General features: G+C 35.6%; 1 protein-coding gene across 1 annotated transcript in view; it reads right to left on the bottom strand.

Annotated features, from left to right (window-relative positions):
• SETD3 (SET domain containing 3, actin N3(tau)-histidine methyltransferase) overlaps positions 1-17,375 on the bottom strand; it is a 61,629-nt gene that overhangs the window by 27,270 nt on the left and 16,984 nt on the right. Inside the window, exons 2-6 of the mRNA XM_074542369.1 lie at positions 10,677-10,786; positions 8,997-9,089; positions 5,858-6,006; positions 4,729-4,801; positions 3,978-4,234 (exon numbers count right to left, since the gene is read on the bottom strand). Of these exons, the coding sequence (XP_074398470.1) occupies positions 3,978-4,234; positions 4,729-4,801; positions 5,858-6,006; positions 8,997-9,089; positions 10,677-10,779 (675 nt within the window). The 5' untranslated portion in view covers positions 10,780-10,786. The remainder of the gene's footprint in view (positions 1-3,977; positions 4,235-4,728; positions 4,802-5,857; positions 6,007-8,996; positions 9,090-10,676; positions 10,787-17,375) is intronic.

Raw genomic sequence — 17,375 nt, 5'->3', positions numbered from 1 at the left:
CACATGAGAAGCAGCTTCGTAGAGATACTACTTACTCACAGAGTGTCACTGAATGCATACAGCCATGGCAAAAGCTATGGTTAGCTAATGGTCTGCTGGTTTTGGACTTACCACTTCAAATATTTTTAAAGGCAACTAAAGTTATTATAAAATTGTCTTTTATTTAGGCAGGTAGTAGCAGCCTTTACTGCAGCTGGGGAAAAGATACAACACTGCTTTCAAACTCATCATGTTCAAAATGTAAATAGTTTGGACCCTTCCACCTTCTCTAAGTGCATTCCTTGTCTTCATATCTTGTTTTGATTCACAAAAACTTCTCTGTAGCTGACTACAAACAGGCATAGAGATGCACCTGAAAATTAAACACAAAGACCACTGCATATTCTTTTAAAAAACCTTCAAACTTGGCTGTATTTTCTTTAGGAATATGATCTAACTGTGATTGTCTGTAAACTATATGGCTCCCTCTTGTGTCTATCTTACCACATTTCAGTGGACAAAAAAATTTAACATTAAGCCATAAATATGTGGGCTTTGTTCACCCTTCTGCAGGCATGCGGTGCTCATAAATGTTAAGGAAGTCACAGACATACCTTCCTTTCTCTTCTCCTGAGAAGGGAAAACCCCGCAGCTTACAGAATTTCTCTTTGGAACAAACTATAAAAAAATCTTGCAAACTACAAGTCTGCAGCAATGAAAATAATCTTTTGAGCATTCCCTGTATTTTGATACCAATGCAGAGGACAAATGCACCACTGAAGTACATCTGCAACAACTTTTAACTATTTTTTAGTTATCAAATTACATATGTTTAGAGAGGTGTCAGTGTGGTTTATAGAGCCTGGCTAACATGCTCAAGAGTTTATTTTTGTCTGCTCAACATCCCACCTGTTTCTGCTTATCAGAACCAGACTAGAGTTTAGCTTGCAACAGCTGTGAAATTCATAAATCTGCCCATTCTTCATGTGTAGCCAGACTAAGCACTTGGAGAACGAGTCAGAACTGCAGCACTCACCCTTCATGGAGAAGCTAAGGAAATAAAACAGAGCAGCACTTCTCAAACCATGTTTGAAACTGCTCAGCATCAGAAGCCAAATTATTTTATAAGCAGTCTAGCAATCCTATTTGGAAAGAAAAAGAAGCATTTGAAGACAGGACCTGTTAATCCTTTTATTCCTCCCACCATTAGAAATATTTTGTAGACTAAAAATATTGCAGTTAGAATATTTTGTCTGCACAAAGTAGTTCCTTTTTTTAGTATCTTCAATTAGCAAAAAACCCCAGCTTCTATTTCAGGATGCTGCTAGCATTACTTCCCACAGTAGAACAACTATCAATAAAGTAAACATAGTTTTAAGATTTTTGTATTATAAAAAATGTATCTGTGCTTAAAAATACATACTTTAAAAGGTATTTCTACTTTAAAAAAATTAGTCTGCATATTGAAAGCAATATGAAAATCCTGGTCACACAGGACAGCTTTCATTTAAACACTTCTACTAAAGCAGTAGTAATACTGAATGAAATGATTTTATACAAAAATCGAAAATACCCTCATTTAATCAAGCTTGCAGAGTACACTGCCTTTCATAGACAAGTGGGTTTGCTTTGCTTTTTTCATTTATATGAAAAATTTCTCTTTCGCTGTTTCTTCCCTTTTCCATCTGCTCATGAATTACCCTTAGCATTAGTATTTTGTGGGTCAATTTTGTTCAAAACATGATATGAGTACATGCAAGCTGATACTAAAATTAATTTCAGCTTTTATGAATAAGGGAAAATGGTACTGTTTTAGGGAAGAAAGAGACTTCTATTTTTTCCTCTATGAACTCCTTTCCTCCACCATTTAATAAATTACAGGCTCTTATTTTTGAGACCAGAAGCAGAAATCAAAAATTTAAACTTTTCCATAAGTTTTCATCAAAAACATTAATAATAGCTGCCCAATACATACAGTTGGCATTCCTGGAGCCAACTGAGTTCATTTGATTTTCTAATGTGAACAGCACTATTTGCTGAATAGTAGTGAAGAAACATTCAGCTGAAATTGTGGTTACATGGCAGTGCAGTAGTAAGGCACCAAATAACCAGGGCCCACTTAAAATTTAACTAAATACTTATTACCTCTCATTCTGCACAGTAAAGTAAATAAAGCAAATGAATCCTACCTGATCTACCTTCATCTCATGTTCAACAATGTGAAACAATAGCTATAGAACAAGATATGTAACAAGAACACAAGGCAAGCAATAAAAGCATTTGTCAGGAGAACAAAAAAAAAATTGATCTCATTTTCTGACCATTCTGCATTTCAGAGTTTTTTTAAAACTAATGTTGCAGCCACACAACCTCTCCCATAATAGTACTGGTGCAGGATTAGTGAAAATGAAGGAACTGGTCAGTGATAGTTCAGCTGACTCAGTTCTGAAAAGAACTGCAAGAGCAAGAATAGCATCTAGAAGAATTGGATAATGTTACACAATATTCCACTAATAACTTGTTAAAAACAGAAGACCCTTTTAGGGTGAAAAAAATGTTCTAAGGCCCAACATTTAGAAGCTCTGTTTGATCAGGCAGCATATTTTGAGAAACTAAGTGAAGGCTGGAAGACCAAGTGTGGACTGGCAGTCCAGGAGAGGCCACAGCAAGAAAAAAAGTTGGCTGAACTATTGTTTCCTCTACTGACACCTGGAAGGAAGAATTCAGTTCCCTTCCAATATCCCTTCCACTATTTCTAGCTTATTCCTTGTGCATCTGATGTGGTTTTCACCAGTCCTTTTCAATTACCTCAGTTTTCAAAACGCATCCCTCTGCTCCCTATACTCCATAAACTGAATTTGTGTTTGAAACATATTCAGTTCTTGAAACACCAAACAGCTACACAAAATAATGTAACTTTTGTTAAATTAAAACAGTTGACAGAACAGCTTTGGAACTCTGATAACACTAAAGGAGAATAGAATTGCTTTGTGTCTTCTGACCTCTCACGGCCAAACAAAATATCTCTAGGTCACACATTTGTGGAGATTCAGTACACAGAGCCATACATTTTTTATACAGATTGTGCCACAAAAAGCTTTGAATATCTGGACATTGAGCACTACCTTGAGAACAACACATCAACATTCACTACAACATTATATCCAGATATCAGTCAGACTAACAGAGTTCTGTCAGAAACTTGGTTTAAATCATCACTTCAGAACACAACGAAAAGTTCACCCATCTCAAGCCTCTCCATACCCTAACTGTTACCAGATGGGTTTATCTTTGTATTTGAAAGCAATCAAAAATAATTACACTAAACAGAACTGAAAACAACAGTTAATCCAGTTCATTGGAAATACAACATATGCAATGGTTTTATTCTGTCAATTAACAATTATAATTTTACTTTAAGTGCAAATTACACAGTTTTCAAAGAATCATACAAGCACGCACAGGTTGCAGATCTCTGCAGGTCATATAGAAAAGTTTGCAACCCATAAACTTCTAGAGACTGGCTAACAATAGCAAGATGAAAGCAGTGACAGGATCATTCCTAATCTCCTTTTCCCCAAAACAAACAAATCCAGATCCCTTGGTCTCCCATACAGATAAAGGGCTCAAGCAAATTACATCTTAATAGTCCTCCCCTGGTCTCAGTCCAGTTTATCAACAAGTTTCCAGTTTGTCAATGTGTCTACTGCACTGGTAGGCCCAAAATTGCACAGTATTCCAGATGAAGCCTCAGTCATTTTTAAACAAAGAGCAATAATCACTTCTCTCAACCACCTAAATACTTTTTTATATATCTATAACCCTACAGAACTGCAAAATTTCAATAGCAGTTTAAAAAAAACCAGCAGGAAATTGCTTTAATGATTCAGACTTTCAAGGGCAATATACTTGTACTATTATTCAGCATCACTGCTTTCACAGCTTCCACAATAAGGATCATGAGAACTACATGTATATACTATGTTTAAGATTCTTACCTGAATAACTTTGTAGAAATAGGCATATTGTCGAGCTGTATTTTTATATTGGCTAAAAACATCATGTATGGCCTGAGTTGATTGAAGATGCTGTACTTCATCTTCTTCAAAATAGAGAGGAGTATCATATTCACTGGGGAGAGTCTGGATGTAGGGCAGCCAGAAAGAGTTGGGATTGGCTCGCTCACAAAGGAGATGGAATGCCAATGTTATATTGCCCATGGCTTGAAGAATTCGATCTTGAGAATACAGAGATCCTGAATCAACCAAGAAAGGCAAGGAACTAAATTGGTTCTCCATGGAAAATATCATCCTAGATTTACTTTAAATTAACATGATTAAATAACAGATAAGCACTCAACAAAAAGAAAAAGCTTTTCAGGTTTCTAAAATATTTAGCCTACATTTATTATACTGCAAGATTTTTGCCTCGTGTACAACTGCATTACAAAACTAGAACAATATTCTCAATACCTCAGAACATTTTATCTCCAAGTACTATACAAGCTACATAATACATGTTCAAAATAACACAAACACTTGTGGAAGATATCCAGTGCACTCAGCCAGAAACTAACCGGGAAATTAAATTCTTTCCACTGACACTTCAAGTTTCTAAGTATTCCCAACCTGAGGGCTGGCATGATAAGCAAGCCCTGTAATAAAGAAGATCAGCTAAAAAAAGAAAGTCTCCTACTGAAAGATCCCATAAATATTAATTTCTTTCTTAAGAACTTCCTTGAGCTCTTACCTAAAACTGAATTTTTAGCTGACTCAACCGTCATCAACAGTTTTCTAGGAACCCACAGAAACAATTCTTCAGCCTACAGAAAGGAAAGAAATGTAATAGAGGGTCAGCCAGCATTTATATTGTATGCCAAGTGTCTCAAATATACACCAACTTTAAATTACAAGTTGTTCACAATATTTTTTTTAAATCAAAATTATTCTGAATCAAAATTCTTCCTTCTCTTCCACTGCAAATTCAACAAACAAGCTGTGTTTCACATTGTGGTAAGCAGTGTTTCAATCTGCATTACACAAAACTTTAAAACAGGCACTCAGATACAAAATAAAGCCCTCCCATTTTGGAACTGCTAAATGTACAGCACAAACTTAAAGCTATCAGACACATTATATTGCTAATAATTACATATCCCATATTTTCTCACAGTAGAGTTTTTTCATATTGGCTGTTTTTATTCTAGCAGAACTGATCAGGATTTTTATCAATGTATTAACTGTGTGCTAATGAAGCTCTCAAATGATTATATAGGGCTCATTTTCTAATAGTCATTCTACAACAGCTGATTGGTCTTCAAACCTGTTTCCCAGCTAAAAATGGGAATGGAAAGACACAATTTTAAATGCTTAGCTTTTAACAGTTACCTAACTCTGTGTGTATCTATACTCCTTATCTGATGATAAAAAAAAATCGTTTAAAATTATCATAATAACATCATTTGGGGATTGTTTCATTTTCACTGGAAAATAGGTATTTCAAACACTTCTTTCTGAGACAAAAAGAACAATTCTTTAAAAGAAGGAACATGAATGAAGAAGAGAAGAGGCTAAATAGGTATTGCAAATACTTTTTCAGACAAAAAAAAACTTGTTCAGTTCTTTAAAAGGGACATGAAAGAAGAGACTAAATAGTTAGAAAACATGGAATAAAGGGATACATCAGTGTAAAAGACTGATTAAAAATTCACAGTACTATCAGTAGTCATCAAAACCAATATTTTATCAATAATGTTATTCTCAAGTGCAGTGTTTCAGAACAGCATAAGCAGGTAAAAGGGGGAAAAGGGTGAGCATTTCAGAGCTCTGCAGATACCAAACACAATTTTCTAATCTAAGTCAAATGTTCACATGCTCACCTTTATCTCTCTTGTTGCTTTCAAGCCAAATCCCTCCTCTTCAAAGTTAGCTATTTCAAAACCCTCTGTGGATGCTCCATTTTCAGTTGCCCACTTTATCAATTCAGGGAAATAGTCATCTCTTTTTCCATCAAAGACAACAGACAAACCTATATACACAATTTATTGAAAAACAAATGCAGAAATAAGAGAATCCAGAAAGATAAAAGAGCTCAGTATAGAAGCCCATGTTAAAAGCTATCTGCTATCTCACAGCAGTGCTACTTTGAAGAAACTGAGTCAGAACTGGTCTCTGTTAAGTGTTACTCAATATTATATAAATGTCATACCCAATTTTCATCAAATTCATTATTGTGCCAAAATGGCTTACCAGTCATCTTAAAAATGCAACTGCCCAAACTGAGCAGTAATGAAATATGAAACTCTCCTCTTCTTTCCCTTTTAATAAAAGCCAAAATATTTCCAATCTTAGTATCAATGATAAATGCAATCACCACAACATGTTGATACAGACAAGGAAGAATTTGAGAGGCAAGCTGCAATTTCATTAATTCAGCACTGCAACTGATGATAAACAGATCTTGAGTTCCTTCTTTCACATACAAGACAGTTAGCCTTTTCCTGTAGCATATGGATCTACTGAAATATCTAAGGATAGATCTAAACTATCTAAGGATCATCCTCCTGCCATCACAGAGCTCATCCAAACTTTTACACTTTAATTCTCCAACAGCATGTGGTCCACCAGTGGAATCACAAGCCTCATTCATTTCCTCAGCTTTCTTCTACTGTGAATGCATTTGAATCTCTCTGTAATAGTTCCTGGCTATTCTCAGCCAGCTCCTTTTGTACCTCTTTGCCTCTGTGTGTTCTCTTCAACCCAAACTTAGATAACATTAAATGAGTACAAAGAACCCCAAAATGCTCAGGCCATTTTATGAGTGACAAAATGTTATCAGCAAGATGCTTTACATCCAAAGATATTTTGGCTAAGCACAGAGAACAAACCACATTTTGAGATCAAAATTATTTTAGGCAAGTAGCATTAGTGTATTTAAAATATCCCCCTCCTGCCTCCAAATTTTGCATTTCAAGGCCCAGAACCAAACAAATCTGTAGTTAACTTAAAAATGCAAGCATCATTTAAAACTTTTATCTTTGATGATGCAGTATAAAAATTTATTAAGCATTTGCAAAGTATTTTTTTAATATAATGCCCTCACAAACATAGTAAAGCTACTTGCATAGTTTCTACAGAACTTGGTAGGTATTTACACTGTCCAAGATTTTGCTCTTGTGATTTCCAACTTTTGCTACTGCCTAAGACTACTGGAAGCTTTGAACATCCAGTCTGTACTTGGGACCATTCTTTAAGCATCTCTAAAATTCTACTTCTGTTTCTCATATACAATGTGGACCAATACTTCCCAATTTTTTCCAAATTAAAGAGAAGATCACCTCCTTTAAGTCATAAGCACCACTGGGAAATAAAAAGTTTCTACATGAAACAAAATAAAGCTGTTCTGATGAAAATCTGTATTGAAAATTAGCTTTATTTAAGATTTTGCTAATTAGTCAAACAAGGAAAATTTTAAAAATTTAAAAAACTCAGTTTTCAAATTAAGAGTTTTCTATACTGAAGATCATTCTAGTTCATCCTGCAACCCCATGTTCTAGTAAAGAAAAGCACAAAGTATAACATTTTTGGCAATATATATTAATTATATATTATTAGGTCTAAACCCTTTACTGAGTTAGAAAACTCTGTAGATGAACTACTATGTTCTATTAAAAATAGTCTTGAAAGACATCATACCATTGCTGCTCACTATGTATGTAAAAATGTTACATGCAAAGACACTTGTATGTCAATAGCAGTGTGCTTAGTAGGTTTTGTATCTTCCAAGGAAAAAACTATGCCCTATTAACATGATACTGTTACACTAATTCTACCATCTCTGCTAGCAGCATCTTCCCTGTGGATAGTTTAATCTTTCTGGTGCAGAAGAAAGATTCAGAGAGGCCAACCCCCGTGCTAACTCTGCTCTTATTAACCTGAATTATGATTTACTTTAACAATTATATTGCATCATAAAAACCTGCACATGTACAGTAAGTTTATAGAAGTTATGGCACAGTTAAAAATGAATCAAATTCACATCTACATCACTACAGAATGCAGTCACTGGAAGAGCATCATTTATTCTTCCATACAGCCTCTACCAAAAACTGATGTTGAGAGGTGTGTTAAGTCCTTTCATGGAGTCAGATCTCCTTGCATCAGTCAAAATATATTAAAAACAGGTGTAAAAGGGAAATTAAGTATTTGCTTTATCAAGTAACACCATGAACTAGTCAAGCTCCATCTATATGTAGTCTGGCTTTCTTGCTATAACTGTATAAATATCAGAGAAGGAAGAATTGTTTAGGACTTTTTCAGGTACATCCAGCTCAAATCTATTAATTGCAAGTTATTTCTCAGTCATTAAAATATATCTGTCATAAAAGAAGTTACTTTTACTAAAATTATATGAAAAAGATTTTTTAGAGTATGCCTCCAAACATAAAAAATTAATATAAAAAAGTATTATCAACAGCAAGAGGTTACATTCCATAATAGAAGAAAACTGATCTAGTATGAAAAAAAAGCATACCTTAAACTTTGGAAAACTGGTAATAAAATTCCTCATGAACTGTGATATTACAATAATTTCTTTATTTTGATTATGTGCATCATTTAGAGCAGAGAGACTTATTAGCTGCTGCATTTATTTTGTGACTTTTGTCATCACTTGATGTCCTGATGTCGTCTTGCTGAAACTGTTTCAACATCCAGTAAAGCCTTAATGTAAAACAGTTACAAATTTAACTTTAGAATCTTCAGATTCATAGAGGCAGAGCAGCAGACCATGCCACAAGGAACCAAGGCAGCCAATTATTCTCTAAGGATTGTTACTTCTAGTCCTTCAGATGGTGATGAGAAAACAATTTCAAGCTCCTTTTTCTACTTTTCAGACAAAATTCTCACAGGATCATTTGTTTGTCATAATCATTCAGAATTCTGAGTATTAAAATGGTTAATGCCAGTGGTGAAGCCCACCTGAACATTTCAGAAACACTGCAAGTGTTTCACATTTACCTTTCTGCTTTTTGCGGATTTTCTCCACAAGCGAACGGATCTGGACATATTCCTCCCATTCCTTACCAGGACCTGGGGGAGGACTGCTGCATTCTGGAAACGAAAATATTTTATTTAATTAAGTACATTTTGAAAATATATACATATATGTATGTATATATATATATATATATATATATATATATATATATATATATATATGTAAATTAATTACATATATGTATATATATGTAAATTAATTACATATACATATGTGTGTGTAATTAATTTAGACTTTTGAAATCTTAACACTATAACTTATTTTATTTTTAATATTCCTTCAGATATAAGAAATAGCAAATGTCTAAAGAGCTGGCAAGAAAAAAAAGTAAACAACCAGGCCATTAAGTAAATAATATCTCAGATAAGACAAACAACAAAAAAAGTGTCTGTTTTCAATAATTCAAGCAAAGCACTCTGTTTACATTACCCTGCTTGCCATCACTCTTGCTGTAATGAAAGCAGATAATAATAGCACAGAGAATACCTTAAATAATTGAGAAATTTGTTGGTACATACATTTGACCTGCCTAGTCATTACTGTTTTCATAGATGCACAAGTACTGCAGGGACAAGTAAAGGAACACAAAGCCATGCTTCAGCTTTAGATTACATCCACAGTGTCTCTGCCAATATTCTAAATGTCAGTGTGTGGATTTCTTGATCTAAGCCATGTAAATCCAAGTGGACAGCTGAAGATTACCTTGCTCAAGTGATTTGAAAAATCTTAGCATAGAATAAAATATGGAAGCTTGACAAAAAGAACAGCTGATACTTGTCTTTGCTTAGCAAATTAGATCCACATTTTATTTTTGGTAGCAAAGCAGAGGCCAATTGTAGCATAAGCATCAAATTGCTTTGCCAACTCCTTGTCTCCTCCTCATGAGCAATGCTAGGAAAAATTTTAATTTTTCTAAGGCAACACTTAGATGTGTCCAGAATATGAAAGTCTGGAGTTGTGTTTCAAAAAGAACTGTACCACAGCACAGTTACTAATGACAGTAGAAAGAGTCAATAGTATTTTAGCATCATTGTATGAAATTATGCTCTGCTTTTCATATTTACTAGAAATAATGGATGAGTTCCAAGTTCCTCAACAAGTGAAACAATCTTTGGTCTATACACAAGATCTAAGCACTACGAAAAGTTTCCAAACAACAACAACAACAAATTTATCTAAGCAACAAAAATATCTGTGCAGTTGAACTGAATTGTATTACTGATTCCCACAGTTAATTTCCCTACTCTAGTATCAGTTCAAAGTACTGTTCAAGTGATGAATGGAAACAGGGTAATTTTTCAAGGTTACAAGAAAAACATTTTTGACAAAACTTCAATGCCAAGTTATCTGGTTGTTTAAAAATCTAATCTCACCCAGTATTTATGCTTGTATTCAGATGAAAAGCCGAACGTTGCCACAAATATGGTCTGTCCAATAAATACCCATTTAAATAAGCCAATGGTGGCATATATTAACAGAAATAGTTTAGTATGTATCTCAAAGCACCTTAAGCACTCTGAAATAGCAAGCTTGGCCATTTACAACAGAAAAAATACAACTCACTAGCTTCTGCAAGAAAATGTTTTTGTGTGGTTTGAACAGCATCCCTTTTCCCAGAGAGGCATAAAAACAAAACTTACTTTGCAATAATTCACTAATTAGATTCAACATTTCCTTTGGAGATACTGTCGCTGTGGCTCCTGTACCTGACTTCTGAGTTTTTACTCGGCTTTTCTTCCCCATCTTCCAACTAAAACAGATTAAGAAGCACACTGTCACCAATTACAATGAAACAAAATATGATAAGTATGAATGAACAAGATCTTCTTTCACCAGTCACATGAAAAAGAAAAGAATGAAAATTATTTCTCACACGTATATATGTGCAAGTATATGTGCATGGCCTGAACATAAGAGCTATACAGTGCAATCTGAAGTAGTATTTCATGTAGTTGCATATTAATTACTTCAGGGTAATTAGAAACTAGAAATCTTAGAGACAAAAAGAAAAATTATTCTAATCACATGCAAATTCATTAGTTGTGAACAAATATTATGGATTCCAAAGTATTCAGGCTATAGAAAACCAGGTTATTTTATCTCATCAGCTGCATGGCCAATAGCAGCTGAATTAGTATTTTGACTGTATGTTACATAGTAATTCAAAATGAATTGAAAATTAAGTATTCAATTTCAAATAAAATCAAAATACCATCTGTATGTCTTTGCTGAAGCTTCTTCTAATTCAAGGCAACTAGTTAAAGATAACTTATTTTCAGTTCCCAAAGTAAATGGAACATCATCTTAGGCTGGTATTCCAATATTCAGTGCCCCTTGTCCTCCTGCAGGACTTAAATCACACAACACCTCCTGGAACAGCATTGTAGTAAGGTGTGAAATATCCAGGGAATTTCTCACATGCACTGGGAGCAATGTCTGATGCTGGCACTGAAGAGGCTTCTAGAGGAGGGGCTGAGCAGGATCTGGTACTCATGAATAAGGAAGAACTGCTTACACATGAGACAGCCAACTGCCTCGGATGCAGTAATTGTGAAATCGTAGCATAAGTCTTGAGAAAAGAAAGGAAGGAAAAAAGCAGGCTAAAGGCTCTGGACTCACTGCAGCTGGGGCTTGCTCAGGGAATGGTAAGCAGAATGACTTGGGAGGCTACAAATGAGTCCATGACAGCCAGTCATCTTCCTGGACTCTCTTCTCTGAGCACCAAAGAGCAGGAAGCCAGCTGACTGTGCACAGGACTCCTCACTGACAGAGCTCAAATGAAACAGAGTTAAACTGGAACTGGGGACAGCCAGCTGGAGGAGAATACAGATGCACTATCTGGGCAAGCAGAGCATGAAAGAGGGAGGCCAAAGCTTGTTTGGAGGCGATATTGAGGATAAATGTGAAAGGCAAGAAGAAAAGCTTTCACCATGAGCAAAAAACACTCTGGGGAAAGTGTAATTCAGCTGCTAAATCAGGAAGCTACCTAGTGATAAAAGGTACAGAAAAAGTTGAGACACCTGACACTTTGGGCATGGTCTTTACCACTAAGTGCTGCTATCAGGTTTACCGTATTTCTGCATTTAGCAAAACTTGAGGGAGAGGAGCAACCAAATAAAAAAGCTATCTAGGTAAGCTGGACCTATGCAAGTACCTAGGATCTGATGGGAAACATCCAAAGTACTAAAAAAGTTAGTTGATGTCTCTGGAAGGCTGCTGGCTACCATCTTAGAAAAGTCATGGTAATTGCTCATGACAGGAAACTGGTAACTTAAAATCAAACAAACAAAATCCAACTGAAAGGCAAGGTGAAGGCAGCAGAGAGTAAAGGATCCAGAGAACTAGAAATCAGTGAGTTTCACCTCACATGCTGTACCAAATGCAGAATGAGTTCTAAAAGGAAGTTATTTCCAGGCATGATGGACATAAATGTGACTGGAATAAGAAAACAGACTTCTAAAGGCAAACCCTGCACTGCCTTAAGCAGAAGAGCAAGTGGCTTCATGGACTAGGGAGAATTGGTGGTTGCCAGTGCTTTGACATATGCAAGGTTTTTAACATTATCTTCCATAGCACCTTAATTGTCAAACTGAGGAGACATGGACTGAATAGGCAGGCAAATAATTCCTTGAATTATGAAGTTCAAGGAGTTTTGGTCCATAATCCTTTATGCCCACAGATTAGGTGCAGTATTTCTCAGGAGACAATACCAGCCAATAATCACCAGATTTGGATGCTAGAACAGAAAGGATCCTCACACATTTACAGACAATATAAAATGGGAAAAGCAGTCAACATGCTGAAGGGCAGGAGCAGCATTCAGAAGGATCCCAACTAACTGGAGGAAGAAGCCAGAAGTGACTAAGTTATACAAAGATAAAGTATCCTGCATTTGGGAAGGAAAATACCATCATAGCTGCAGACTGGACCAGCAGCAGCTCTGTAGAAAAGGATTTGGAGACTCTAGGAGACAGCAAGTTCAACAAAGGCAGCACCCACAAACCAATGAAAACTAACTGCAGTTGGAGCTGCATAAGCAAGAACACAAACAGCAGGTCAGGAGAAGCAATTATTCCCCTGTGCTTGCAGTGGTGAGGCCACATGCCCAGTGCTGCAGCTCTGGGCCCCACACAGCAGGAGGTGCTGGCAAACTGAAGCACATCCAGAGGAAGGCCACTAAAAGGGCTAACACGTAAGATGAAAGAAACATTTGTGCAGTCTAGAGATGAAAGGGAGTCCACTACTGCCTTCATCTATGTGATAGGGAATTATGCAAAGGCGAAGGCAGATTCTTATTGGAAAACACAGCAAAAACTCAAGAGACAACAGACACACATTGTCTCAAAGGAAATTCCACATAGCCATAAGGAAACTCCTCTCCCTGAGGATGGTTGAGCACCGAACAGGATGGAGATTTAACAGCATCTCCAAGCAACCTTGGAGAATTTAAAAATTTGACTTGGCAAGGCCCTAAGCAACCTGATTTAACTTTGAAGCTAAAGCAAAAAATGGAGCCTCTCAATCTCCAGATCTAGTTTTCTTCCTTACAATTCCACATATTATTGCAACTGAAGTCTTCACATCTACTAGTATTCTGTACAGTAAATAATATCTTCCTGTACAGCACAGAAGATTCTATGTCCAGTTACTTTGCAGTGAGATGGGAGAGAGACAGTCATGTCCACAACTTCAGACATCTCAAATATTTCAAACATCTGCCTAAATCATCAAGATCACCACAGCCATAGCAGCCTAAAGTTACAACACATTTCACAGTAACATCCATAAAATGCAAAAGTCACTGTACAGAAACAGTACTTTAGGCTCCAGGTGTTCTGAACATTCTGTATATATAAAAGAAATAACTTTATCCTTGGTCACTGTAGTTAGCTGACCCAAAATTACATGTTTCCTCTCATATGCTACCCAAAAGTTTTTCTCTTTGGCTACTGGTATTAACACTGCAATGTACTGACCAGCTGCTGAAAATTCTAGTAAGAAAGGTATATAATCTGGCTGCTTTCCTTTTCCATTAAGATTAGAGAGAACAAGAAGCTACCAAACCCAAGGTTTATTTTAAATAGTAACTTTGAATGATCAGGAAGCAAGCTAAGTTAACACTGGTAACTTATTAACTCAAAATTAAAGGAGCTCAAAACGGACTGAAAAGCAACACCTCATAAAAGGGAAGTAAGGCAAAACTATAAGGTGTTTTCCAAAGGGAAAGCAAAGAATCTGAGTCTTTTATTTTCTGACATTAAACATAGAGCAAGAACAAAACTAGCTCTGAGTACACACAAACTGGGAAGTCCTGGGGCATATCCACATCCCCTGATTTTAGCACTCTCTGACAGATAGATGTCAGAGGCTCAAACAACCCACCTGTGCTGCTTCATTTTATCAGTCCCCCCCGAGCTACATTACTTACTTTCCCAATAGAGTTTCTACCATGAAAAGCCCACACATGCAGCTGGTAAGGAGAGATGCCACAGATTCAATGTGAGAACCGCTGTCTGATCATGTCTCTTGATGTTTGTGAGTGAACACTGGACATCCCCTTGAAAGGTGCTGCTCTACCACAAACAGTTACATTTGATATGAGATTTCTTAATATTTTTCAGCACAGATGAAGGGGGCAGTAATGCTCATTATGCAATCCATGTTGAATTTATAATACTGCTCACTGGAAATAAGATCCATATGAAAGGTCAACCTGCCATAATGCAGTGTGAGACAAAGATAAAGAATACCAACAATAAAATTAACTTAGAGTTTATTTTCATGGTATTCCCATTATACAGTCTTTCCTTCTGGTTTGTTTTTTTTTTCTTTACCCCCCTGGAGTTTTTTCATGGTACATCTTTCACAAAGACTTTATTTGCACATCACCTGTTGCATGTTCCACTCTCCTATATGTCATCCTGCTACATTTCTTTTAGACTCTTCAGCTCTTGAGAAAAATCAAGTAAGATGGGTCTGTAATGGATCCAACAGCAGGATTGTAGATGGAGTCCAAAATGTTAAGAGCAAGAACAGTACAGTTCTGTCTTGATTCATACAAATGTTTTCTACATTCCCTCTAAGCACAAGTCCCTGCATCTTTAGAATCATCAGAAAATTAAAATACTCATACACTGTATATTTCATTATAAAAGTTTGAAGTGATAACCTATAGTTTATATCAAGATACTCATAAGTATTAAGATATGCATGTTGAAAAAAAATGAAATTATTTTGAAGGATTTTGTTTTCTCATTTCCAAGAATAAAGCAAGCTAACTGATCAATAAACTGGGGAAAAACAATCTTAGCAAATGTTCTGTATAAACAACTACCAATATACTGCATGCTTTTTTCTTTCCATTATTATTTTAAAGTTGTATTGAGAGGAATAATCTGCTTGAAATATAAACATCCATCAGTAAATTTATGAGAAGAAAAAAACCAAAGAAAACTGTGCACATTTTACAAATGGAGACATGAAAAGTGCCACTGTGGATTCAGAAAAACAACACAGCAATACATAAAGCTGTTCAAATATGGTACACAGTCAGCATCAATTTTTGAATTTTTCCTTGTATGAAACACATTAGTAGCAATAATCCATTATTCCAATGAAAGTATTGGCAAGAATTATGTCTAAAGATAAAGCTGATTTCAGAGGATGTGACCTTCAGCTTCCCAAATAAAATGAAAAGGAAAATTTGAACAATGCTTTGTATTTATAGTGCTACCCTAGATGAATATTGTTTCAGAGACCAACACCAGAAATCTAGCTGAAATCTGTTCTACACAAGTAAGAAATTCAAGGCTAACAGAAGATATGTCTCAGCTACTACTGATGTTCAAATAACACTCAGCAAACATACCATAGGAAAAAACAAGCTCATTAAACACAACTCATAAGATTGATGGCACCATAATCAGAAATGCATTTTTTCAGTATACTGCTACCAGTATATGAATATGAAATAAGATCTGTATCTCTGCTCTCTCCTTTGATACATGCATCCTGTCTAACTATTGCTTCTTAGCCATCAGAATTTCTACAGAGAAAATATTCTGCATGCATGATTAAATCAGCAAGTCTCTCTCTTACACACACACAAAAAAAGCAAAACCATCAGACTGACATCTTGGGATATCTGGTTAAGGAAGTATTTCCTTTTAAGGAATCATCTACCTTGATCAAAACTGTACTTTTGTATCCAATTCCCAATCAGAAAAACAGGTTTCTACTTCCTACATACTCATCTTCATTCACTGCTCAGTTACATGAAACAGATATAACTATTTAAACCTAATGCATTTGACAGCTGTATTGTTTAGCAAGAGCCATAATTTGAAAGGATTTGCTGCTATACACAGCTGTCTACAAAATGAATTCCAAATATCAGCACTGTGAAGTCTATGTATCATTAAAAAGTCACACATTATATCGCATGAAATAAAGAATTTAAAAATAGATTATGAATGTTTTTTCAAAACTTCTGAAATCTAACAGAACACTTCATCCAATTTCTTGGTTGGGAAAAGTTTAGTTAAGGAGTGCTCTGCTGTATTTAACCAGCAAATGATGATTATAATGATAGCAGAAGACCCAATATGGAGAAAGTAAGTGTGCTTCCTTTGTGAAACTACCTTTGTAATTCAGGTCATGAAACAGATTATAGAGTTAAATTTCAATTCAATTTTTAAAAAAGTCCTAGAATTCCATGACATATTTGTAACTTCAGGGGGGAGAAAAACCCAGTATATTTTTTATTTTAAATAAAATTTCAGACAAGAAGTTGGGTTTTTTTTCTGCAAGTGACTAAAAATATTGTTTAGAAAGAAATAATGAACCCTCTTTTTGACACAGCAATGAAAGGAAGGGGTGTTTGGCAGTACCTGAATGACAGCAGAAAAAGCAATAAACACATATAAAAGATATATATATATATTAAGAAATATAGCAGTACTACATGGGGTGAAGCAAAACAAAAAATCCTTCAGATGAATCACGAACTTTATGGATGTCTGAAGAAGTAGCACACATTTCAGTGGAAAAGCAATTTGGAGGGTTTTTTTCTTTTTGAGTTTGGCTTTCTGGCTGTATTCTGGTGAATAGCTTCTAAGTACTATGCCATGTTTTCTTTCAAATGAACGTTGCTGAAAATTCCTGAAAGCATTTTCCAAAGAGCGAGTACACTGACAGCAATGATGAATAAGCTTAGTAATACAGAACACAGCCACATTTCCAAATATAGTGTATCAGCTGGCTTGACAAAGAGAATCATGCCAAAACTGGCAGCGAGGGGTGTAAATGATCCATCTCCCTAATACTGCTATCAAAGAGCA

Source organism: Zonotrichia albicollis, chromosome 6 (genome assembly GCF_047830755.1).
Source record: "Zonotrichia albicollis isolate bZonAlb1 chromosome 6, bZonAlb1.hap1, whole genome shotgun sequence".
Classification (NCBI taxonomy): domain Eukaryota; kingdom Metazoa; phylum Chordata; class Aves; order Passeriformes; family Passerellidae; genus Zonotrichia; species Zonotrichia albicollis.
This window is presented reverse-complemented; position numbering and strand designations above follow the sequence as displayed.